Source organism: Lepidochelys kempii, chromosome 3 (assembly GCF_965140265.1).
Source record: "Lepidochelys kempii isolate rLepKem1 chromosome 3, rLepKem1.hap2, whole genome shotgun sequence".
NCBI lineage: Eukaryota > Metazoa > Chordata > Testudines > Cheloniidae > Lepidochelys > Lepidochelys kempii.
The window spans coordinates 2,203,211-2,227,808 of NC_133258.1; the positions used below are offsets into that span (position 1 = coordinate 2,203,211).

At 43.6% G+C, this 24,598-nt stretch overlaps 1 protein-coding gene across 24 annotated transcripts in view; it reads right to left on the minus strand.

Annotated features, from left to right (window-relative positions):
• DTNB (dystrobrevin beta) overlaps nt 1-24,598 on the minus strand; it is a 389,020-nt gene that overhangs the window by 339,229 nt on the left and 25,193 nt on the right. For 17 of the 24 annotated variants that reach the window (XR_012157855.1, XR_012157851.1, XR_012157853.1 and 14 more), the window contains one exon: nt 9,261-9,341. Coding sequence is in view for 6 of the 24 variants with exons in the window: in XM_073335462.1 (XP_073191563.1) it covers nt 9,261-9,341 (81 nt within the window). In the remaining 18 variants the exon portion in view is untranslated. The other 7 variants (XR_012157857.1, XR_012157858.1, XR_012157856.1 and 4 more) reach the window with 7 other exon arrangements.

Here is a 24,598-nt window from a genome sequence, read left to right on the forward strand (position 1 = left end):
AATGTTTGTTCATTGGATGTAATCAACACCAAATGGCCTTTGAATTAATAAAGCAGTGCATGTAAGGAAACTAAGTCATGATAAATGTTAATAAAACTAATAGGAAAATAATTTCCAACAGAGGTAGAAACTGTTTCCAGGATCCCTTTATATAGCCTTTTTTTTTCCTGAAGTATTAGGTTGTTTGTTGACTGTTTTTCCCTTAGGAAACAGTGTAATGTCTTATTTTTTTTGTTGTATGACTTCTAGAATGATTAACATAGATCTGGAATTTTCTAAGCTCTTGAAGGAGAAGTGAAAAATAAATCCTCAAAGCATTTTTCTCTTAAGCATTTTCAGTTCTGTCTACATTGGCATGCATACTCAATCACTAGACATGTACATACTCATGCATGCTCTCCATACTTATGCCAAGTGTTCACATATGCTGTGCTGGACACAAATATAATGCTAGCTACGTGCGTTTACTCACATCCACACTGCCACTGTTACACAACATTAGTGTTACCATTACAGGGGTGGTATCCCAGGGCACAGTGCAGACAGGGAGACACTCTAGAAACTGCTTTGTTCTGTGTTCCAGGTACTGTCCCCCACCTTCACAAATCTGTCAATTGCAGTTCCTCATTACATCTTCCCTCACTGTTATTCCCTGCCAAGGTGGATGGAAGACAGAGCAATGGTATGATGATGTGCTTCTGCTCCCGCTCCTTATTGCGGGATAAACAGTTATGCAGTGGAGTAGGTGTTTGGCAAGATGATAGGTGGAATTTGGGCAGAAATTTGACATATCAAAGACTGCTGACCTTGCTGCTAAATGACAAGTAATTTAGCTCATATAGTATAGATATGGTGAATGCCAGTATTGCCACAGTATATCCTGGAGTGGACTGTCACTTCTGGTGCAGGAGAACAAATAAGTGTTGTAGGATCACATCATTTGGAAACCTGGGATGACCAGCAGTGGCTTTAGAATGAGGAACTTCTGAATGATTAAACAGACCTTTATAGAGCCATGTTAGGAACTTGCACCAAACCTCCAGCCCCAGAACACTTAGGTTGCGTGTTCTGCTGCCCCGAGAACTAATAATTTCTCTATGCACAGAGCACCAACTGCACTTCCCCATCATGTGCATATATCCTTGTGACTTCAGATATTTCTGAACAGAGGAAGAGGGGGATGCAGACAGAAAAGTGTTTATAGTATAATAGCAGTAGATGGTTACACCATTGCAATTCATGTGCTGTGAATTGTGGGGCCCAATCCAAAACCTAAAAATATCTTATGTTCATCACACTTAGGACATCAGTCAAGGAAACGATAACACTTGGTGGCATTCAAGGACTCCTGCAAGCTCATCTTTCCCCTCCTGGATGCTCAAGGGTGTCCCCCGGCAAAAGGGTTTTGGGTAACAGTGGAGGGCGTTTGTCCCAGGAATCTTGCAGGCTCCATGGTCTCCTTCTAGTCACTTGGTGGTTAGGTCCTCTGGCTCAGCTGTACCCCGGGCAGCAGCTGGAGAAGGAGGTAGAAGCGGTTGTGCAGAGGCAATGGCAGCAAGCAGACCCCGAACTCAGTCGACTACCAGTTCTATAAGCCTCTCCAACAGGGAATGCTCCCTTTCCCTATGGCTTGCCTTCTGCTCATGAACCAGTTCACCAGTGTGTCTTCCTACTGGGGAGACTAATCCTCTCATGCCCTGAGGAACTCAGAGTGCTCCTTGTTCCTCCTGTCCATCCCTCTGAGTAGCTCTTCCAGGGTCCTTCTCCGTCTGCCTCTGCTGTTTCTGGGGTGCTGCACCTGCCCTCCTGACAGAATGGATTCCCTCTCAGGAGACGAAGGTCCTGCCAATTCAAAGACAAGGGTAGCATTTTTTTTCCTTTGGAAGAAGCTGAGAAATCCCTATCACATAAAATAACTTTGCTGTAGAAGGCCACACTTATGATACTTTTAATCATTCCATGAATGCAACTATTAGACTACCCTTGGTTCTCACACAAGTCTTGCATACCAGGAGGAAGGAGCAGAGGTAAGAATGGTAAGAAAAATGTTCTAATGTTTTTAAAAAAATTAAAATTGTCATAATGTCTCAAAGCAGGGGGAGGGGCAGTTCTGTTCAGGGGCTATGTTATCAGTATGCAAATTATTCTTTAAAGGTTGGTGACCATTTGAAGAACATACCGTTTTCAAGGTACCAAAATAGAAAAGAGATGGCTTTGCAGTCCTGTGGGGAAGATCTGGCAATCTATGCAGAAGATTTTTCTGCTAATGGTCAACCCTCTACATATTGCTGAATGGATGGGTTTGAGTAGCTCTGAAGGTGGGCCAAGAAGATTTGCAACACTGCCACTAAACCTCAAGACCTAGCTGGTGTTTCTGCTATGCCAAAAATTTGGTGAAATATACTTACAGGACTAAGAGGCAATTCAACTGGAAATTGACTATATTCTCAGCTAACATATGGAGTTTCCTTGAAAAGGGAAATGTAAACAACAAATAGCACCAACCACACCCCCGGCATCACCAGAAAATACTGCCCCTGTGCCTGTCTAACAACAGTGAAATGGAGGAAAAGAAAGATACTGCAACTGTATTTCCTTCCCTGAAGTTTCAGATCAGCGCCCTCACTCCTCCACTGCAACTGCCAGTCTGGATCCTTCTCCCACCTCCATTCCCCACAGCTTGCGCAGCATGGCTCAGAGTGGGGCGAGGCAAGACACCAGGGATCAGGACAGGAAAAATTCTGCAATCTTCCAAGGGAGAAAGGACTGCTGTGACTAACTTTTCCTCAAAGTATTCCCTTCCCCTTCCACTGCCCACCCCTCCACCTCAAATCTTCTCCCCATTCCACATGGCTCAGTTTTGTAAGAGGACGATAAGATTGGGGTTGGGTGATAAAAGTAGAGAAACAATGTAATCTTCCAAAGGATTTTCTACAATTTTTACAATTGTCCTGTACTCAACCAGGAACGTGGTAAATCTACCTGCTCCCTTTCCCCGGTTCACACAGCCCCAGGATCATTGCTGCCTGACTGCTCGCCAAGAAAAGTACACACACAGGGCACAGTGATTTTTCTCTAATAATCTGTTTTTTAGACACAGCATCAGCCAAACACATAGTAGTGACTCCTAACCCCCAAGTGACTCATCAGAAATCAATATAAATAATTGATTTATAGCAGTGTCTTGCTCAGGGACATTTCTGCGTTGAGCAGAGCAAGGATTGGGCATAAAATCAACAATGACAGGTTTCAGAGTAACAGCCGTGTTAGTCTGTATTCGCAAAAAGAAAAGGAGTACTTGTGGCACCTTAGAGACTAACCAATTTATTTGAGCATAAGCTTTCATGAGCTACAGCTCACTTCATCGGATGCATACCGTGGAAACTGCAGCAGACTTTATATATACACAGAGAATATGAAACAATACCTCCTCCCACCCCACTGTCCTGCTGGTAATAGCTTATCTAAAGTGATCATCAGGTGGGCCATTTCCAGCACAAATCCAGGTTTTCTCACCCTCCACCCCACTACACAAATTCACTCTCCTGCTGGTGATAGCCCATCCAAAGTGACAACTCTTTACACAATGTGCATGACAATCAAGTTGATATTGACAGGGAAGTGGGGGTCCACTATAACTTACCAGCCTCAGGTTCTGCTTCCTGCCACACCTCGGGGTTCTCCTCAGATTTGTCAGAGCGGCAGGGAAGCGAAGAGGGGATTCCTCAACCAGCTTGTCTAAGTAAAGGTGCAAAAAAAACACATGCGCCTCATCCTTTGGGGTCTTCTGGGAAATCCTCCATAGTTCCTGCTGCCTGCTCATCCTGGCCCTCATCAGCATCCCATCGGACAATGACATACTGACAAAATGTACAAATGCTTTTATACCAATGCTAGAAGTCTAAATATTAAGATGGTGAACTAAAGTGTCTGGCATTAAATGAGGATATTGATATAACAGGCATCATGGAAACGTGGTGGAATGAAGATAATCAATGGAATGGGGTAATACCGGGTATAAATATATACAGGAATGACAAAATAGGTCATACTGGTGGGGAAGTAGCACTACATGTGAAAGAAAGCAGAGTCAAATAAAGTAAAAATCTTAAATGAATCAAACTGTTGCATGGCATCTCTATATAGACATACCATGTTTGAACAATAACAGTTTAGCAGTAGGGATATATGACTGACCCCCTAATCAGGATGGTGATATGACTGTGAAATACTCAGGGAGATTAAAGAGGCTACAAAAAACAGAAAACCTAATAATAATAATAATGGGGGATTTCAACTATCCCCATACTGACTGGGAACATGTCACTTCAGGAAGGGATGCAGACATAAAATTTCTAGACACATTAAATGACTGCTTTTTGGGGCAGTTTGTCCTGGAACACAAAAGGGGAGAGGCAAGTTTTAATTTAGTCCTAAGTGGAGCACACAATCTGGTCCAAGAAGTGACTATAGCTGAATCACTCAATAAAAGTGACCATAATGTAATTAAATTTAACATCCTTGTGGGGGGAAAATGCCAAAGAAACTCACCATAGTACCCTAGAACTTCACAAAGTGAAACTACACAGAAATGTGGAAGCCAGTTAAACAGATATTAAAAAGAACAGTCAGAAGGGTGAAATGCCTGCAAACTGCATGGAGACTATTTAAAAACACCATAATAGAGATCACACTAAATGTATACCCAATTAAAAAAAACTCCAAGAGGACCAAAAAATGCCACCATAGCTAAACACCAAAGTAAAAGAGGTGTTTAGAAGCAGAGAGTCATCCCTTAAAAATTTAAAGTCAAATCCTAGTGAGTAAAATAGAAGGGAGGATAAACTCTGACAAGTCAAGTGTGAAAGCATAAGTAGGAAGGCCAGACAAGAATGTGTGTCCTTAGGTGGTAGTTCTTCAAACAGCAAAATTTATTTAAGCATATCAGAAGCAGGAAGCCTGCCAAACAGCCAGTAGGACCACTGGACCATGGAAGTACTAAAAGAGCACTGAAGGAAGACAGTGCTGTTGCGGAGAAGCTAAATTAATGCTTTGCACCTGTCTTCACTGCAGAGGATATGGGGAAGAATTCCATACCCAAGCCATTCTTTTTAGGTGACAAATTTGAGGAACTGTCCCAGATTGAGGTGTCAACAGAGGATGTTTTGGAACAAACTGAAAAATTAAACAGTAATAAGTCACCAGGACCAGACAGTATTCACCCAAGAGTTTGGAAGGAACTCAGATATGAAATTGCAGAACTATTAACTCTGGTATGTAATCTATCACTTAAATCAGTCTCTGTACCAGATGACTGGATAGCTAATATAATGCAGACATTTTAAAAAAGGTCCAGAGGCGATTGTGGCAATTACAGGCCAGTAAACATAACTTCTGTTCCAGGCAAACTGGTTGAAATTATAGTAAAGAACAGAATTATCAGACACACAAATAAACATGACATTGGTGAAGAGCAAACATGGCTTTTGTACAAGGAAATCATGCCTCACCAATTTATTAGAATTCTTTGAGGAGGTGGACAAAGGTGCTCTAGTGCACTTGGACTTTCAGAAAGCCTTTGACAAGGTCCCCCACCAAAGGCTCTTAAAAAAAGTAAGCAGTCATGGGATAAGAGGGAAGGTTCTCTCATGGACAAGTAACTGGTTAAAAGACAGGAAACAAAGAATAGGAGTAAATGGTCAGTTTTCAGAATGTAGAGCGGTAATTAGCAGGGTCCCCATGGATCTGTACTGGAACCTATGCTGTTCAATACAGGTCTGGAAAAAGGGGTAAAAGTGAGGCTGCAGAAGTTTGCAGACAATATAAAATTACTCAAGATAGTTAAGGCCGAGGTAGGCTGCAAAGAGTTACAAAGGGATCTCTCAAAACTGGTTGACAAAAAGGAAGATAAAATTCTATGTTGATAAGTGCAAAATAACACACATTGGAAAAAAAAATCCCAGCTATACATACAAAGTGATGGAGTCTAAATTAGCTGTTACCAATCAAGAAAGATCTTGGGGTCACCATGGATAGTTCTCTGAACACATCTGCTCAGTGTGCAGCGGCAGTCAAAAAGCTAATAGAACATTGGGAACCATTAGGAAAGGGCTAGACAATAAGACAGAAAATATCATAATGCCATTATATAAACCCACACCTTGAATACTGCGTGCAGTTCTGGTCACCCCACAAAAAAGATACATTAGAAATGGAAAAAATACAAAAAAAAGGACAACAAAGGCGATTAGAGGTATGGACCCATTTCCATATGAGGAGAGATCAAAAAGACTGGGACTGTTCACCTTAGAAAAGGCGACTAAGGGGGAAAGATATGAGAGAGGTCTCTAAAATTATGAATGTGTGGAGAAAGTGAATACAGAAGTCTTCTTTAACTCCTTCAAATAACACACAAACCAAGGGTCACCAAATGAAATTAACAGACAGCAGGTTTTAAACAAATGTAAGGAAGTACTTCTTCACACAGTGCAGTCCAGCTGTGGAACTCGTTGCCAGAGGATGTTGTGAAGGCCAAAAGTATAGCCCCATTCAAAAAAGAATTAGATGAGTTCATGGAAGATAGGTCCATTGATGGCTATTAGTCAAGATGGCCAGGGACGCAATCCCATACTCCAGGTATCCCTAAACCTCCAGCTGACAGAAGCTGGGACTGGACGACAGTGGATGGATCATTTGATACATTGCCCTCTTCTGTTCATTCTCTGAAGCATCTGGCAGTGGCCACTATCGGAAGATAGAACATCGGGCTAAATGGACCATTGGTCTGACCACTATGGCCTTTCCTATGTTCTTATGACAGTTCTAGTCTTTTGCCCTCCTGTACAGGAGCCTGAAGCGCTTGATGCCCTCCTGGAATGGGCTGGAGTCAGCTCAATGTCCACCTGATCCAGCTTCTGTGAAATTTCCTGAAGTACATGTTCCTTCTGCTTTGGCACAGTTGTGGAGGACGTTGTACTCCAATCACATGTGTGGACACTAGAGCCTAGTCTACACAGATTTTGTACCAGTATAACTATTTCAATTAGGGAGTGCTGTATTTAGTAATCATAATAACTGTACTGGTACAACCCCTATTGTACAGGAATTTTACAACTTTTATACCAGTATAGAGCACCTTTATACTGATGTAATTGTTTCCACAATAGGATGGTTATAATGTTTTGACCAGACTAATATAGTTGAGTGTATATTGCGTTTTAGTCAAGTCGTACATCAATTTAAAGTAACATGCACAGATGAAATTGCACTGCCTTACCTAAATTGGTGCAATATCGTATATTTAGTTATACTGGTGCAACTTTCAGTTTAGACCAGGCACTAGTTTCACAAGATTTTTACTTCCTTGGTATTTGCTCTGTCATAATCTTAATAGTTTTTCAATTTGTCAGCATTCCAAGGTAGACAAAACCTGAATTTCTAATGTAAAAAACAAAAATAAGACTTCCAAAAAGAAGTTTCAGCCTTCTTTATACTCCAAATGTGTCATTTATTGCTTAATACTTATTTCCCTTTTTAGCTCAACCTTAAATAAGTCACATGAGAAATTCTTAAAACAAAATGGCGTTGCATATTTTGATGTTCTTAGAGCCTCTTACCACAATGTGAAAAGCTCAAAATGACTCTTGAATTTGCATCTTCCACATGACAGTCTGATTTCTGTGTTGAGTCACTGATCAGGCCAAGTTAAAGACACTTAATTGTATATTGTTAAGTAAGGCTGTCAATCCATGCCTTTGGTTCTTTTGACCCTGTCAATGATGTAATCCCACATGACTGTTGACCTTTCCTTTTTTTTTCTCCTATCATCCATTGTCTGCTTCCCAAGATAAGTCACGCTCTATTTTGGTTGGACTGAAACAAATACTGGTTTACATTTTTCAGAATTTATGCTTGTAAATGGGTATTTTTCTGTCAATATTTTTTGTGTGCAACCCCAAAATAAATTAGGCAGAACTAGAGGATTTTCAGCCTTTCCTCCTCACACTTGCAAGAATGGAATATACATCATGCTTCTAAAATGGTATAAAAGCAAATCTGAAAACAGTATCTCTATAAGAACAAGCTTTATATTCACCACTGGCTTGCCTCCTAGTTAAATACAAATTTTTCTTTATCGTTATTTACTAACGGGAAGCTGAGACCCAGCTTCACTTTTTTCTTTTTAGAAATATTTAGCTACCATATTAGAAACCCTGATCTGGAAACTTCCATAACTTTATCCTTGAGCCATCAGGAATGGAACCATAGCAAAAGAGACCACATTGGACAGTTTAAGCCTCCACTTCAGCACAGCTATCCTCTACTAACTATGAGAGAGAGCTGAAAACACAAGCTTTTTAACAAGATAGGTTATAAAAACTATACAAGTAGAAGCCAAAAATAAAGGGCTTTGAAAAAAATTCAGCAAACAGTATCTTGTGTTGACCCAGGGGAAGTATTTTTCACTCACCTCTATAATTTAAGGGACAATTATTGTCCTCAGTACACAGCCTGATTAAGGGGTTCTCCAAAGGAATGAAGAGAGAAAAGAATCTTCTCCCAAATCACACAGACAATCCCTTTGGCTACTGTTGCAGTAGCACTTATGGCAGGTGCACCATCCCCCATTCAACTCAGCACACAATATTGCACACCTTCTGCACAGTTCCCCAAAGTCATGCTCCGTCTTTCCCCACAACTGAATTACACCAGCTCCACTTATCCAGGGTCATCCAAGGAAAGGGAGGATTTGTGCGTAAGTCCATAAATCTACTCTGCTTTGTGTTCTGTAGTGATCAACACAATAGATTAGAAATATAATGCAAATAACATAGTTTGAAGAATTAATGTAAAAAGTATCATCATACATTACCCTATGGATTAATCTTTATATTAATGAGCTATGAACTGTCTGAGAAAACACTGACTAAAATACTACAAAACTTAACTTCTTAGATCATACTGTATGGTAAATATTCTTAAGTGAATTATATAATCAGCTAATATTTTACCTAAGATTTCAAGAACTGCAGATAAATACTGCACATGCCTTAATTTTTAAAATTTCACTTATCTTTTATGAATAATTCCATCGCTGTTTTTAATTTCTAAAATAAAGTAAAATCGGTTTTAAACTACAGTTTCCTCAATTGCCAAGATATAATCGTTACTCTTTAAACTTACGTGTATAGTATATGCCCAAATCAAGTACATATGTAGTAATCAAGCTGCTTATGGAAGTGTAAAGTGTTATGACTTACGATTACATCTTTTCTGCACAAATCTCAGCTTGCAGGCAGTCCGATATGTTGAAAGTCTGATAACATCAAAATTCTGAGCCCCTATAAATCAAAATGAAAAAACCCTATTTACTTTTCAACCTTTTTTCTTTAACATTCAGTTCACATGGTAAAATATTTCCCTCTAGTACATGATTGCCTGGCACTAGTTAATCAAATCTAAACCTTTGTCATTTTTCAACTGTGAACTCCTCAAGGTATAAAAATTTAGTACGTGCGATGCTTAAGAAATGTAAGAAAAAACACATTATAAACAGATGCAAATTTGGGATAGCTGTATTATTTCCAACTGGCAAATTCATATGTATATTATGAAAGTAAGCCTAAGTGACTAATAGTAGAGACTTTCTACTGCCACAAACACTTACTTGTTCATGCCACTTTTGAAAGTTTTGAGATTAAAGTAATTTGACTTTACAATACGAGGCAATAGATATATATTTTTTAAATTAATTAGTTTGTTTTGTCTCTGAAGCTGGCACAATTGGAAAAAATGGTTACTTGGTACCTGTATAGCAACTGTTCTTCCAGACGGATTGTCCATATATACATTCCACTGTCGGTGTATGTGCACCCAGTACACTTGAGTCAGCACGGGTGCAATGAGGAGGAGAAGGACAGGGGACCCAGTCTCCCCCTGTACATTGGCCCCTTACCGCAGGTAGGTGTCATAACAGCAGAGCCCCTTCCCCACTGGCATAATGGAGAGGTGGCCAGGCCAACTCAAAGTGGCATTGCAACCCTGTGTGCCTTATCGCCCATTCTTGCATTTGCGGTCCTTCTGACTCCCATGGGCACCAGGCACCCCAACCCCCAGTCTCCAGGAGGGTGGGAGAATTGGATCCAGGATTTTGGTGCCTACTGGGGAAGTGGAGACAGGAGGATGGAGTCTGGATCTCCCAGAACTGCCTGGCTCCTGGTGGAGCTCTCCATCCTGACCACCTTTCTGGATAAAAGCCATGGGCTGGCTGTGGGATGGGGAGATTGCAGGGACGGGTGCAGGAGGACAGCTTGGAGCTGGGTGTGGGGCAATGTTGGGGAAAAGAATACAGGGCTGGATGTGCAGAGGGAGAGTGTGGATCTGGGTGCAAAGGCAGCATGAGATAGCTCAGGACTGGGCATAGGGGACAACCGTCAGAGAGCTCAAGGCTGGGTGTGCGGATAGAGGGGGTTGGGAAGGGATCAGAGTATGCAGCACTAGGAGCAGAGTAACAGAGAGAGAACTCTGGGACCCCTCCTTCAGAAAATTCTGGTTCTGCCAGAAATTTTTGGTAGCAGCACTGTTGGAGCAGTGCACATGCCCTGCGCCTGTCATGTTTGAAATGGAGAGCTTAAAGGGTGGGACTACCTCAGCCCCTTCATACCAGAAGCTTGGTCACAACTCAAGCAGTGGAGTATGAGGGAGGCTGTGGAATATATACGTGCACAACACATTTTCAAGAACAGTTACTGTACAGATATGCACAATCAAGTTGCAGTGGGTTTAGGTTGGATATTAGGAAAAACTTCTTCACTAGGAGGGTGATGAAGCACTGGAATGCGTTATCTAGGGAGGTGGTGGAACTTCCTTAGAAGTTTTTAAGGTCAGGCTTGACAAAGCTCTGGCTGGGATGATTTAATTGGGGATTGGTCCTGCTTTGAGCAGGGGGTTGGACTAGATGACCTCCTGAGGTCCCTTCCAACCCTGATATTCTATGATTCTATGAATCATTTGAAGGAGGAAAAAAAGTGTTATATACTAGCAGTTCTTATTTCAGGTGGTGGAGTCTACTGGAACAAAGACTATAAAACTGATTCACTGAAGTCTACAACCAACCTGGGATACCTGAGTAACAGTGCAGTGTCTCAAAAAGGTATGTACTGATGACCATGTAAGCAGCTTTGCAAACATCCAAAATGGGCACTTTACTGAGAAAGTAGCGTAAGTAGCTTGAAACCTGGTAAAATGGGCATTTTACTATCACGGGAGTTGTTAGATAAATCATAACAGGTCCTTATACAAAATGAAATCCACTGAGATTCGTTGAGCAGAGCTGCCTTCCCTTTCATTCTTTTGCATAAGTCATGCTCCAAATTGTCTCATACTACTGATATAAAAGGACAGAGCTCTACAAACATCCAGAGAATGAAGCCTCTCCTCATCACTGTGTGAATGTTGTTTCAGGAGGAAAAATTGGCAAGCTGATAGATTGGTTTTAGTGAAAATCCAAAATGATTTTCAACACACTTTGAATGCAGCCTCAAAGAGACTTGTGGAGAATCATGTCAGGTGGATCCGCCATAAGAGCCTGCAACTCAAACTCTCCAGGCAGATATTATCACCATCAAAGAATCACTATTTTCGCCAATAGGTGGAAGAGAGAACAGGAAGCCATTGGCTCAAAAGGGGGGCCGATAAGCCACAAGAGGAGAACATTGAGATCCAATGCGGAACTGGATCCCAAATAAGTGGATAAACTCTGATAAACTCTTTGAGAAACATGACTACCATGGAATGTGAAAAAACCAAGGTATCCTGTATCAGTGGGTGGATAACTGATATGGAGGCTAATGGAACTCAAAAACTCAGGACTCTTAGTCCATCCTATTTGAAAACATCATAAACTTAAGCCTGAGTAGAAGAGAGCTGATAGGTCACAGCCCAGGCACAGAAACTTTTCGATTTAGTGAGGTAGGTCGATCTCATAGATTTTTGTCGTCTGCAGATCAGGATATTCTGGACTTGCTGATAGCACAATCTTTCCAAACAGTTTAACCAATGAAAATCCACCGCAGGAGGTGTAGTGTGTGGGTCGCAATGCAGAACTCTGCTCCAATCTTGAGACTGCAGATCCTTGATCAAAAGAAGCATTCCTGGGGGTTGAATGGAGGGTCCCTGGAAATCAGTGTCCCAGAAGCCCCAGTTTGGATGAAGCAACATCAGGATAATTGTGTTATGGTCTTGCCTCAGTTCCTGTAAAACTTTGGAAATTAATGAAACTGGAGGAAAAACATATGGAAATACCTCTGTCCAGGAGAAATGCATCTGTAAGCAAACCTGGACTTAGACTCAACAGAACCGCATGCATTTCTTGTTTAGGCTCATCATGAAAAGGCCCATGGATGGTGAATCCCCACCCATGAAACATATCATTTGCCTTTTTGAGAGGCTACTTGTGACAGTGAGTTAAGTTTCTGCTCAGGCAATCTGCTAGAGTGTTCCTCACACCTGGTAGGTGAGACATCCTCGATGTGATGATGTTGCAGATGCAGAAATTCCAGATCAATTACTGTCACACTGAACTGATCTGGCTCCACCCCGCTTGTTCAGGTAAAACAGCAATTGTGTTATCTGTTAATACCTGCAATGTGAAACCTTTGATAGAAAGAAGGAATGTCTTGCATGCCCAAAGTATGGCTCAATTCCAAAATGTTTATGCAGAGGGAAGCTTCTTGTGGCTTCCAGAGAGCCTCAGTTTGTATCTCACCTGCATGAACATCCCACCCCTTAATCAAGGAATCCATTATGAAGGTCATCGTTGGTGCTGGAGCAGAAAAGAAGATTGGAGAGCTTATCCAGGTTCATCCACCAATCAAGGGAGAAGAGCACTCATGCAGGTACATCGATCAATATGCACAGCTGATGCCTGATTAGTAGCAGCAACTGAGGTAAAGTCTTCCATGTTGAGTCATGTAAATCACAGTGCCATACATCCCAAAAGATGTAGGTAGAAGCAAACTGACAATATTGGCTCAGCTTTTATCATAAACTTATGAAGAAATCTAGTCAGAAAGTGGTCTCAAGGTAAGTATGCCATCGCTGTGGTGAAATCAAAGACAGCTCGCACAAATTCGATCCTTTGAACTAGTATCAATGTTAATTTTTCTGCATTTATTTTCACTCCCAACTGTACGAACAATGACTGGATTTGAAGAATATTGTTCTAAGCCTGATCTCTGCATTGACTGCGGATGAGTCAATGTTCCAGGTAAGGAAAAATCTGGATCCCTGAATGTCTTTGGCAGTGGCGGCTACCGACCTAACATTTGGTAAATACCAATGGGGCAGAAGACAGGACAAAAGGGAGTAAGGGTCTACTGGTTGTAAATGACTCACATTACAAATCTCAGGTGTTTCCTGTAGCTCAGATGAATTGTCACATGGAAATAAGCATCCTGCAAAGTGAAGGCAATGTACAATTCTTCAGGGAAGGAATGATAGAAAGCAGGGAGACAATCCTGAACTTTATCTTTTCGATGAAGGTATTCAACTTTCTCAAATCCAGGACAGACCTCAGATCACCTCTCTGCTTGGGAATGAGGAAGTATTAGGAGTAGAACTGCTTTCCCATGTTGTAGAGGGGGTGGGGCGGTACCTCTTCTATGGGAGGAAACAATACCACTTGAAGTAATGCAGTCTCATGAGAGGGATCCCTGAATATGGATCAGTAAGGTTGGTGGAGGTAAGGCAATGACTGGAATTCCAGAGCATAATCTATCTCCACAGTACCCAGAATCAATTTGTTTCTCATTATGGAGTTCCACGTACTGAGGAAAAGGGATGGCAATCTCCAAAGGGAGGGGAAGGATCTAGGAAATCCCAAAGAAGCCACGTGCTGTCACAGTTCATGGCAATTGCACCTGTATTCCCCCTCTGTGGCCCACAAAGGGCACTCATACTCTAGGCTCCCAGCTTCTGAGCTATCACTTCTCTTGGGAAGGGACCCACATCTCTTCCTCTCCTGACCAAGATTTTTTCCAGCAGCCCAGTTCCCTGCCAATGTTGGGAACAGGCCAGCGTCCACACTTTTCTTTCTCTCCTTAAGCCATGGACAAGATAATTGCCAGCAGTTATGTTAGCACACAGCCTTTATAAGCAAGTACATTTATTCTTAAGGTGAAAGCATTACAGAGAAAACATTAAAAAAAATAACCTACACACATGCTCATAAGCTTTCCAGAGATCACTCCTGAACTGCAACAAGGGGTCTGGCAGTAGTCAGTTCTTCAAATCCCACCAAAAGGTCTTTCTGTGCTTACAAGGTCATATCACCTTTGGCTCAGAACCAGCCCAACCATGACTACTTCAGTCTTTCCCTTAGAGACCTTGGACCTTTGATCTTCAGATTCTGGGAACAGGTAATGAGCAGACAATGGTAGTCTCCTCAGGGAGTAGCTTCTGGGTTTTTGTATAAGCTTTTGCAAAAGGCTGGGTTTTCGCATAACTGAGGTGGGAAATTTGCATTCACCTCCCCCTAGAGAGGTTACATACAATCACAGTCAAAATAATACATAAGCCATTAATTTAATACAATGGAACCCAAACATAGTTACTACAACTCCTGAAAGCATCTGTTTCCTTAGGAGGGTAAAGGACTTAAAATATCACTTCTTTGAAACTGGAGTATAAAATCCTATGAGGCAGAGAATAGCCTTGGAGTTTCAGAGTTTTCATGGCAACTTCAGGTTTTTCTGCAAACAGGCTACAACTCTGAAAAGGCAAGGTTTTTATTGTTGACTGCAATTCCTTAAGTATCCCTGAGACCTGGAGCAACGATGATAGCTGCATAAAAATCCAGTTAGCAATAGACCAGGAAGCTGCATCTGCAGAGTCTACAGCAGCGTGCATGGAGGTTTTTGCTGTCAATCATCCTTCTGCCACAATGGCCTTGAATTAATATCTGTACTTTTCAAGCAACTTTTCTTCAAATTTGCCTAGGGAATCCCTATTAATAAAAAAAATATTTTTATAACAGTGCCTGTTAATTGGATAGTCACATTTATAGACTGTCTGTAGAGTAATACTTTCTTCCAAAAAAGTCCAGTCTTTTTTTTTTTAAGCTTTGTCCTTAGGCACTGATTTGGCCTGGCATTGTTTAGTTTCCTCATTGGCCACAGACACAACCAGGAAACCCAGCACCGGCTATATAAAAAAAACTGTTTGAACCCCTGTTTAAGGTAGCAGAGAAGCTGGGGTTTACCAGAATATTTTGTCTGGATCCAAGAGCACTTCAGAACTACAGTCTGGAGAGTATCCAGGAACTTACGCAAATAGGCTCCCAGGGTGGACGCTGCTCTCATCAGCTCCTGGAAAGTCTTGTAATCCTCTGTAATGGAGGAAGACATTTCTGGAGCAATTGCTTAAACTGGTGAGGATGAAGAGATGAGAGTGGGAGGTTCAAAAATATCCTCCATTTCTTCCTTCTCTGATGGATCCAGGCAAGACACCTGGCTCAGTACAGGAGGACGCAGGGTTTCTTTTGTGACAGGAACAGGCACAGGTGAAGGAGGCTTGGGTCTGGAATGGGTGGCAGATACTAACCTTGTGTGATGATGAACACATCAGTGGATCGAATATAAGCAGGGCGCATACTGTGGAGACTAAAGTACTGTATTGGGGTGCCCCATGAAAGGCAAATCTGTAGACACGTGCCTTTCGTGTCATAGGCATGCGTTCAAGAAGAATGTCGCTCAAAAGCTGGCCAAGATGACCATCAAGATCTGAAGGGATCGGTCTGGGGAACCCTACTCACCAGATTCAGAGTCCAAAGAAATATAGCAGTCCTCCTGGACCAGAAGTGCAGTACTAGAGTAGGTATCAAAGAAGGCCCAGTTAGGGTGTGAGGCCCCCAGAGAAGTATGCAGCAGTACTATGGTCAGCACCAGTGCAGGAGCCAGCACTGAGGTTGGCATCATTGTTGGCACTGCAGCAATAGACCCAGCTTCTCTGGGTCTGGAGAAGTGACGAGTCCAGGAGCAATGGGTACAGCTGGTCCTTGACTGCAATGAACACCTGTGGCATGGAAAGCACCGAAATAGATGGAAGCACCTCTACAGATATTGAACAGAAAATCACTAACAAAGTAGGTACCAGTCTCAACAGCACCACGGGTGTCACTACCAAACTTGACAGCACCGGAGGATAGCATTTCTTGTGCTCTGGTCTCAATTCAGTGCTGCAGAAGTATCTGTGATGTTCGTCCTTGTGCAAAGACTAGGAGCCCGTCTCAGATCTAACTCAGTCTTTTTCCAGTGATCTCTTACGGACCTTTGAAGAAGGTCCTGGAGAAGCAAAACAGCATCTCATTTTCACCATGAGCTTTGAATGCTCTTTTGAGATGCAACTAAAGGAGCACTTTTTGTAGAGAAGTACTCAAGCTCTATCAAGAAGCAGTAAACAGGGTCAGAGTAGGCCTGAATCACCTTTCCAACAGGAGTTCTCTGGATTTCTTAGTTAAGATAAGGACCTACATATTGAACATTTGTCCGTGGCCCAAACAAACAAACTCAACGCCCATTGTTAGAAGGCAACATATCTCTGCAGGAGTCCTGCTGTTTAAAGCCTAGAGACTTCTGCATATTTACAGCAGTGCAAACTCCAGGAAGGCATTAAAATAAGAGATCCTTCTAAGGGATAAAGTACTGCTAAGCTAACACTAATGAACTATTTACAATAAGAATTTAACCACAATAGCTAGCTAGAAAGAAACTATATCTCCAAGAGACACAGGGAGCTCTGATTCTCACCACAGGCCGTGAGAAGGAACCGCGAGGGAGTCATAGCAGCCCCACCCTTTATGCTGTCAACTGCAAGCACAAGGACACATAGGGCACATGCAACTACTCCAACAGTATTGCATGGGCAGCTGTCAGGAGCGTAGGTCCCTCCACTGCCCTGGGTGGAGGACCTGGAGGGGGGTGGGGACATGGGCAGGGGGCTACTTTTGCCCCCCCAAGCCGTCGGGGGAACAACAGGCTCCCCTGCCCTGCTCCAACTTTCATCTTGGCCAGGGGCAGGGCGTTCAGGGGAAGAGGAGGGGTGGGAGCAGGCCCTTGGGAGGAATGGGAGGGGTGTCAGAGCCAAGAGGGAGCAGGGCCTCAGAGGACCCCTCACTTTTTGGAAGGCTCCGATGCCCTCGCCCAGAAGGAGCAGGGAGGCCAAGGCTAAGACAAGTCTATTTAGAGGCTTGGGGGGAATGCAAAGAGTAGTTTTCGTTATTTTTAAATCTACTTGTCTAAGCTCTACGAATGTTTGCCCTGTAGTGCCTCCTGCTGACCTACTGTAGTGCTGCAGGTACTGCATTCCTCAGTAGTCCTGTAAATGGTGGCCGCCCCAAACAACGCTCCCTTGGGGCTTTGCATGCCTCTACAGGCACACAGCCCTCAGGCTTCAAGAATAAAAACATAAGAACAGCCATACCGGGTCAGACCAAAGGTCCATCTAGCCCAGTGTCCTGTCTTCCAACAGTGGCCAATGCCAGTTGCTTCAGAGGAGGAAAAAACTGCTGATACTTTGAGTCTTTGGCTAGTTATTCTTCAGATTCTTTTTTGGCCTTCCTAATTATATTTTTACACTTCATTTGCCAGAGTTTATGCTCCTTTTTATTTTCCTCATTAGGATTTAACTTCCACTTTTTAAAGGACGCCTCGAAATGCTTCTTTTACTTTGTTGTTTAACGACAGTGGCATTTTTTTTGGTCCTCTTACTCTGTTTTTTTAATTTGGGGTACACATCACACAAACCCAGAGTCTTTAAATAATATTCCCTTCTCCTGGGGTCCAAATTATTTAGTTCAAACAGCTTCTCCTAAAAACATCTCCCCTTTAAGTTCAGGTGTCTTCCCATCCCTCCTTCTTGGGATGAGGGGATTTCAGTCCTGGCCTGTAGTCTTGGAGAGGCTAACAGGTAGCAGTCATCCTGCTGCTGCTTGGAGCTCCTCTCTTTTAATGGAGCTTCCTTCTCCAGGAGCACCTCCCTGCAACTGAGGCATTATGGTCTTATCTGACCAGGTGCTCATCATTCAGTTAACAGCCTAGACGGACTCACTGTCCTTGAATTAGCTCATCACAAGTATGGAACATAAGCACATAAGAATGGTCATACCAAAGGTACATCTGCATGCCGTATTCAAGACGTCAGCATACCATGGATTTATATAGAGGCAATACAATATTTTCGGTCTTATTATCTATCCCCTTCTTAATGATTCCCAACATTCGGTTAGCTTTTTTGATTGCCGCTGCACATTGAGTGGATGTTTTCGGAGAACTAACCACGACTCCAAGATCTCTTTCTTGAGTGGTAACGGCTAATTCAAACCCCATCATTTTATACGTATAGTTGGGATTATGTTTTCCAGTCTACATTACTTTGCATTTATCAACACTGAATTTCATCTGCCATTTTGCTGCCCAGTCACCCATTTTGTGAGACCCCTTTGTAGCTCTTCACAGTCTGCTTTGGATGTATGTCTTATGGGTCCAGATTCCCCTTAAAGGGGCCAGCTCTTTGTTTTGAAGAAACTGCTTCTGTATCACTACATATTGTTACTGTCCACAAGCTCCCAAAAGAGAATTTTGGCAGGGTCCAAGCTCAGTTGGATCTGCTAGGAGGTAATAGTTGGAATCGGGGAGGTGTAACTCACAGACCCAGATAGCAGTTGGATTGTGATATCCCACCCCAAAGAGGAGTGGAGGCATAGACCTGCCATTTGGAAGGAGGGAACTCTGTAGACTGGAAAACAGTTTCAGAAGGGCAGTCTACCCAGGAACCATGGTATCTTGGACCCAATGTCTTTTCTCCAGTACCTATAGTCTCACACTCTGAGATTCCAGCTATAGTACTGTGTATTTGAAGGGTCACATCTAGTGAGCCACTCTGTAGTCTGAGTACTCTGGCCACTAATCCCATCTCTACTGCAACAACTTTTAACATTTCAAAAACCGTATGCCCTCACACTTCTCCCAAACATGGATTAGGTAAAAGAGAGGATTTATAAATTATGCTGAAGACCTGGACAGGTCTTACGTAGGTCTGAAGCAGGAGAAGTTTCAGATAAGACAGCATGTGAATCACAAAGGCTACAAACATTCATACTTCCCATCAGAGAAGTAGGATTCTAAGCTACAGTGATACAGCATCCAATTCTAGTTCTGGCAGTTCATGTGATCTCAGAACTTAAATCTGCCAATGAACTGAACTAAATACTTCTATTCACAGACTTCTTAAAATACCTGCATTTACCTCATCTTCATTTGGAAGAAGACAACTGTTTTGTCGCAGGTCCCTCTCTTTTAATATTTAGGACCTCCAACAGTTGACACTTTTAAAGTCATCCCAGTGAAGATGAGACTAATGAGCGAAGTGAAATGCCTCAAACTGCTTCACTATCCAGAACATTATAAGAACACCACACTCATCAGGACACAGTAAATATAAATAACCAGGATGAGACTACTGTGAACTAGAGAAAAAGCATTTTTGGTGCTGGGTCTTAGGTTGTAACTCACCATGCTAAGGGAGATCAGAACAGATTCTAGTTTGTCTTCAGTACTTGACATAAAGCCCACCTTCTCAGGAAGGCCAAACCACCACCACCAAAACAGAGGTTGCTTCTATTTAAGAAATGTCTAGATACAAGTGACAACCCTAAAAGTTGAGAACAGAACCTACTTATTTGCAATATTATAAACCTTTAAGAAGTTGTGATAGATGCAAGTATATAATAAAATAAAATAATAATAATAATTTATATTTGGGCAGAATTGGAGACCCCTTGTGCTAGGCATTGCACAAAAAGATGAAAAGGTCTAGCTTATGACAGACCACAAAATTTGAATGTGAAACAGGCAGTAATGAGGAGGGAGAACCAGAGTACTGTTTCTTTTGACAGCTATGATGGGTTTTGGTTTTTAGTTTTAGTAGATTTCTGCCTGTTTTTTATCCCATTAAGACTTCTAACTATATCTCAACAGTATGAGGAAGGTTTAACCATAGGTACTGAAAATTTCCCCTCTTCTAGATGGAAGAGATCCCAGTTACACTGGAGATTACATTTCAAACTATGGACCACCAATGCAGTTGCACTTCACTAATTTAGCACAAATCTCAGTCGGAATGCAGTTTGTGGAAAACAAGGACAAAGCCTAAGGGCATTCAGCTACAAAACAAGCTTAATTTGACAAGAGAAGATTACTTACTTTGTGAGGTAACTGAGGGTGTTACTGATGGGTGTCCCTGTTGGAGCTCTACTTGAGGTGTCGGTGCATCCTGGCACCGGGCACTTATGGTAGCAGTGTCTAAGCTGGTCACACGTGCACAGTAGTGCAAGTTGGTGCCGCGTCTAGCAGGAATATGACCCGAGCCCTCCAGTTCCTTCTCTACCGCAGAGTCCGAGCAGCGAACTCCAAAGTACGGGGGAAGAAGGTGGGTACAGGTGTACTCACTAGGGGACATATCTCGAAGAACCTCAGTTACTGCACAAGGTGAGTAACCATCTCCTCTTCTTTGAGTGCTATCCCTGTGGGTGCTCACCTTCAGGTGACTGTAGAACAGTGCCCCGGGAAGGCAGGAGGGACTTCGGATTCATTTGGGTCATATAGGTAAGTATGGTTAGACCAACTATGGAGTCAGCCCTGGAGTCTTGAGTGATTGCATAGTGCTCAGTGAACGTGTGGACAGAGGCCCAAGTGGCCACCCTACAAATCTCTAATATCAGAACATTGTTAAGGAACGCTATCGAGGTAGAAACAGGTCGTGTGGAATGCGCTCCGATGTGCATAGGAGGATTCGTGTTCTGAATACGATAGCACTGTTGAATGAACGCGGAGATCCATTTAGACAATCTCTGAGTAGACATTGCACAGCCTCTCGAACACTTGGTAGTAGAAATGAAAAGTCTAGGAGATTCCTGGAAAGGTTTGGTCCTTTCCAGGTAAAATGCTAATGCTTGTCTGATGTCCAATGTGTGCAAGACGGTCTCTGTTGGAATCTTGTGAAGCCTGGGATAGAATATAGGAAAATGGATTGGTTGGTTCATATGAAAGGATGATGTTACCTTTGGTATAAATTTTTGGATTGGGTGTAGCGGGACCTTGTCTTTGAAGAATATTGTGTAGGGAGGATCGGCCATGAGCGCCCTGATCTCACTCACCCATCTGGCGGAAGTAATGGTGACCAGAAATACCACTTTCATGGATAAATGCAGCAGGGAACAGGTGACTAAGGGTTCAAATGGTAGTCCAGTGTGGCATTTCAACACCTGATTGAGATCACAGGCTGGGGTAGGTTGGCAAACTTCTGGGTGAACGTTCTGGAGACCCATGAGGAAGTGTTTAGTAATTGAGTGTGCAAAGATCAAGTTCCCGTCAATCTCATGATGGAATGCAGTAATAGTTGTGAGAGGAACTTTGAGCTCGTTGCTAAATCCGAGCCTTTCAGCTCCAGCAGGTATTCTAACACTAATGGTAGTGGTGCTGTGGAGGCCATCAAGTGTTTTTCTTAACACCAGGAGGAGAATCTCTTCCATTTTTGAAGGTAAGTATTTTGTGTGGACCTGTATTTAGTAATATGTGTTTAACTTGTTCCGAACAGGTTAGTTCGCCATGATGGAACCATGTAGGAGCCACAACTGTAGATGGAGTTTCTCCGGATTTGGGTGAAGAGTGTGACCATTGTTCTGAGACAGCAGGTCCGGACAACGAGGGAGAGCTTGAGAGGCGCATATCACCATGCGCATCAGGTAAGGGTACCACGCTTATCTGGACCATGTCGGGACTATGAGGATAACCTTGGCCTTTGGTCTATTCGTGTCTGGTGTATCACATGTGATATAATTGGAATTGGTGGGAAAGCGTACATGAGTTGTGAATCTCATGTGATGAGAAAGGCGTCCCCCAGTGACCGGAGCCCCATCCCCGCTCTCGAGTGCAACATAGCACATTTGCTGTTCATTGAGGATGTAAACAAGTCGATGAGGGGAGTGCCCCACCGGCAAAAAATGGAGAGCAAAACTCTCCCATTCATTTCCCATTCGTGCTCTCAAAAGAAGTACCTGCTTAGCGTGTCGGCCATCGCGTTCTGAGAGCCCAGAAGGCAGGAGGCCGAAATGTTTATGTTGTGGTGCGTGCACCAGTTCCAGAGTGTCATGGCTTCGGTGCATAGTGAGTGAGACCAAGCACCCCTTTGTCAATTAATGTAAAACATGCAGGCAATGTTGTTGGTTACGATGCGAATGGATTCATTCTTCATGTGCGGTAGGAAGTGTCTGCAGGCATTGCGGACCGCGCATAGTTCTAGGAGATTGATGAGAAACTGAGTCTCTGCAGGAGATCATTTGCCTTGAACCATGCGCAGGTGCATATGGGTTCCCTAGCCTATCAACAAGGCATTCGTCGTGATTACTATTGATGGGGGCTCCTGTTGGAACAGGATACCCACGCATACATTTTCTGGTATGTATGCATGTGTCATTTTTGTATTCAAAGTTATGCATACATTTTCTTTGCAGAAACGTCTACACCCTCTTCCTCAGTCTTTTAGAGGAAGGCATGTATCTGTCATGGAGTCACCGAGCGATGCTCTGGAACTACTCCATACAAAGCCAGTCAGGAATCTGGGGAAGCCGCCTCTCCCCAGGGCAAGAAGCTTACACAACTTCGACCTTCCTGGGACTGACCTTGGAGCATTCAGCATCCCCATCCACACAGTGCACTTTCCACAGCAAGTCTGCACAGGCAGGGCTCCTGGGGAAGCAAGGGGGTCCTGCACCCCAATTCCGCAGTCAGACGTCACTCTCAGCCAGCCAGTAAAACAGAAGGTTTATTAGACAACAGGAACATGGTCTAAAACAGAGCTTGTCGGTACAGAGAACAGGACCCCTCAGTTAGGTCTGTCTTGAGGGGCAGGGAGGCCAGAGCCCAATCTGAGCCCCCCTCCATTTCCCCGGCCAGCTCCAAACTGAAACTCTCCAGCCCCTCCTCTCCTTTGTCTCTTTCCCGGGCCAGGAGGCCACCTGATCTCTTTGTTCTCCAACACCTTCGGTTGGCACCTTTGCAGAGGAGGGGCCCAGGCCATCAGTTGCCAGGAGACAGGATGTCGGCCATTCTTTGTGCAGACACCATCACGCTGGCCCCCTAGGGCTCTGCCACAATCACACACCCTTATCCCACCACCTGGATACTTAACTGCATAGGGGAAACTGAGGCACCCACACAGTATTCAGAGAAAACATAAGAACATTCCCACTTTGTCACAGTATCATTTTCAAGTGGAGATCTCAGTTACACTGGGTCTCGCTTTCAGATTACTGCAGTGAGCGCATTTTGTGGGATATGTGTTTCCCCAAGACATCAGACACACAGACAGTGTCTGTCTGAAACGGACATTGCTTCGTAGCAAGAGCCGCATCGCATAAAGCCTGGGGAGCCAGGCATCTCTGACAGTTAACCGACCCTGGTGTGGAGAGGGTAAACTGAGAAAGCAAACTTTTTTTTTTCCTTAAAACTATCACCAACACTAGCTATAACTTTTAAAAGGCTAACTATTTAAACTGATATGTTTTTTTAAAGGTTTGGTGAGAGTAACGAGCACTGCCCCTGAGCTCCATCTTCAGCCAAGGACAACTGAGAAGGAACTGGAGGGCTCGGGTTATGCGCACGCTAGGCCCAGCGCCAATGGCACCGCGAGATGCTTATGGCGCATGCACAGCCCGCACAGAGACTGCTATCATAAATCTCCAATTGATGGTGCCAGGATGTACCAACAGGGACAGCACTCGAAGAACTATGAATCATAGGGTTAGAAGGGACCGCAAGGGTCATCAAGTCTAACCCTCTGTCAAGATGCAGGATTTATTGAGTCTAAACCACCCAAGACAGATGGCTATCCAAACTTCCAGTAAAAAAAGCTTCCCTGACCTCCCTGTCACAGGGTGCACCACTCACTGCTGGACTGGCGCCTCCTTCTGGTGCTCTGGGGATTAGCTCAAGGCTCATACCCCCCATTCGCAATTTGCACACTGTCACGGTCTCTGCTGTCCACCTGTGGCCCCTCTCACAGCCTCTTTGTGGCTGAGCCCTCCGGCCATGTCACAGTCTGTGTTCCCTCCCTTCCAAGGGAGGTTTAGCTCAACAGTCTTAGGCAGTCTTCCCACTCACTGCCTCAGTGCCACTCACCCAGTGGCTGGTAAGGAAACCTGGGCCAGCCCAGGGACGCTCAATCAGCAGTCTGCACTTTCTCTTTCTGACGTCACTGCTCTATCCCTGGGCTGCTTCCTACTACAGGTTCCCCTTTTCTTCCTAGGCCTACCAATTCCCTAAGGCCTCCTCCCTCTTCCCAGGGAGTGACTGAGGTTTGCAGCCTCCACTCACTCCTCCCTTTCTCCTGGGAGTGTCTTCCTTTTCCCAGCAGCCTCGTTTCCTTTCAGCTCCTCATCTTTATATGCCCTGCCTATTCCTGCGCAGCTGAGCCTCCATAATCAGCTGCCTAGTGGGCTCATTGGCCCATCTGGCCTGCTTTAAACCCTTCAGGGTGAGTCACC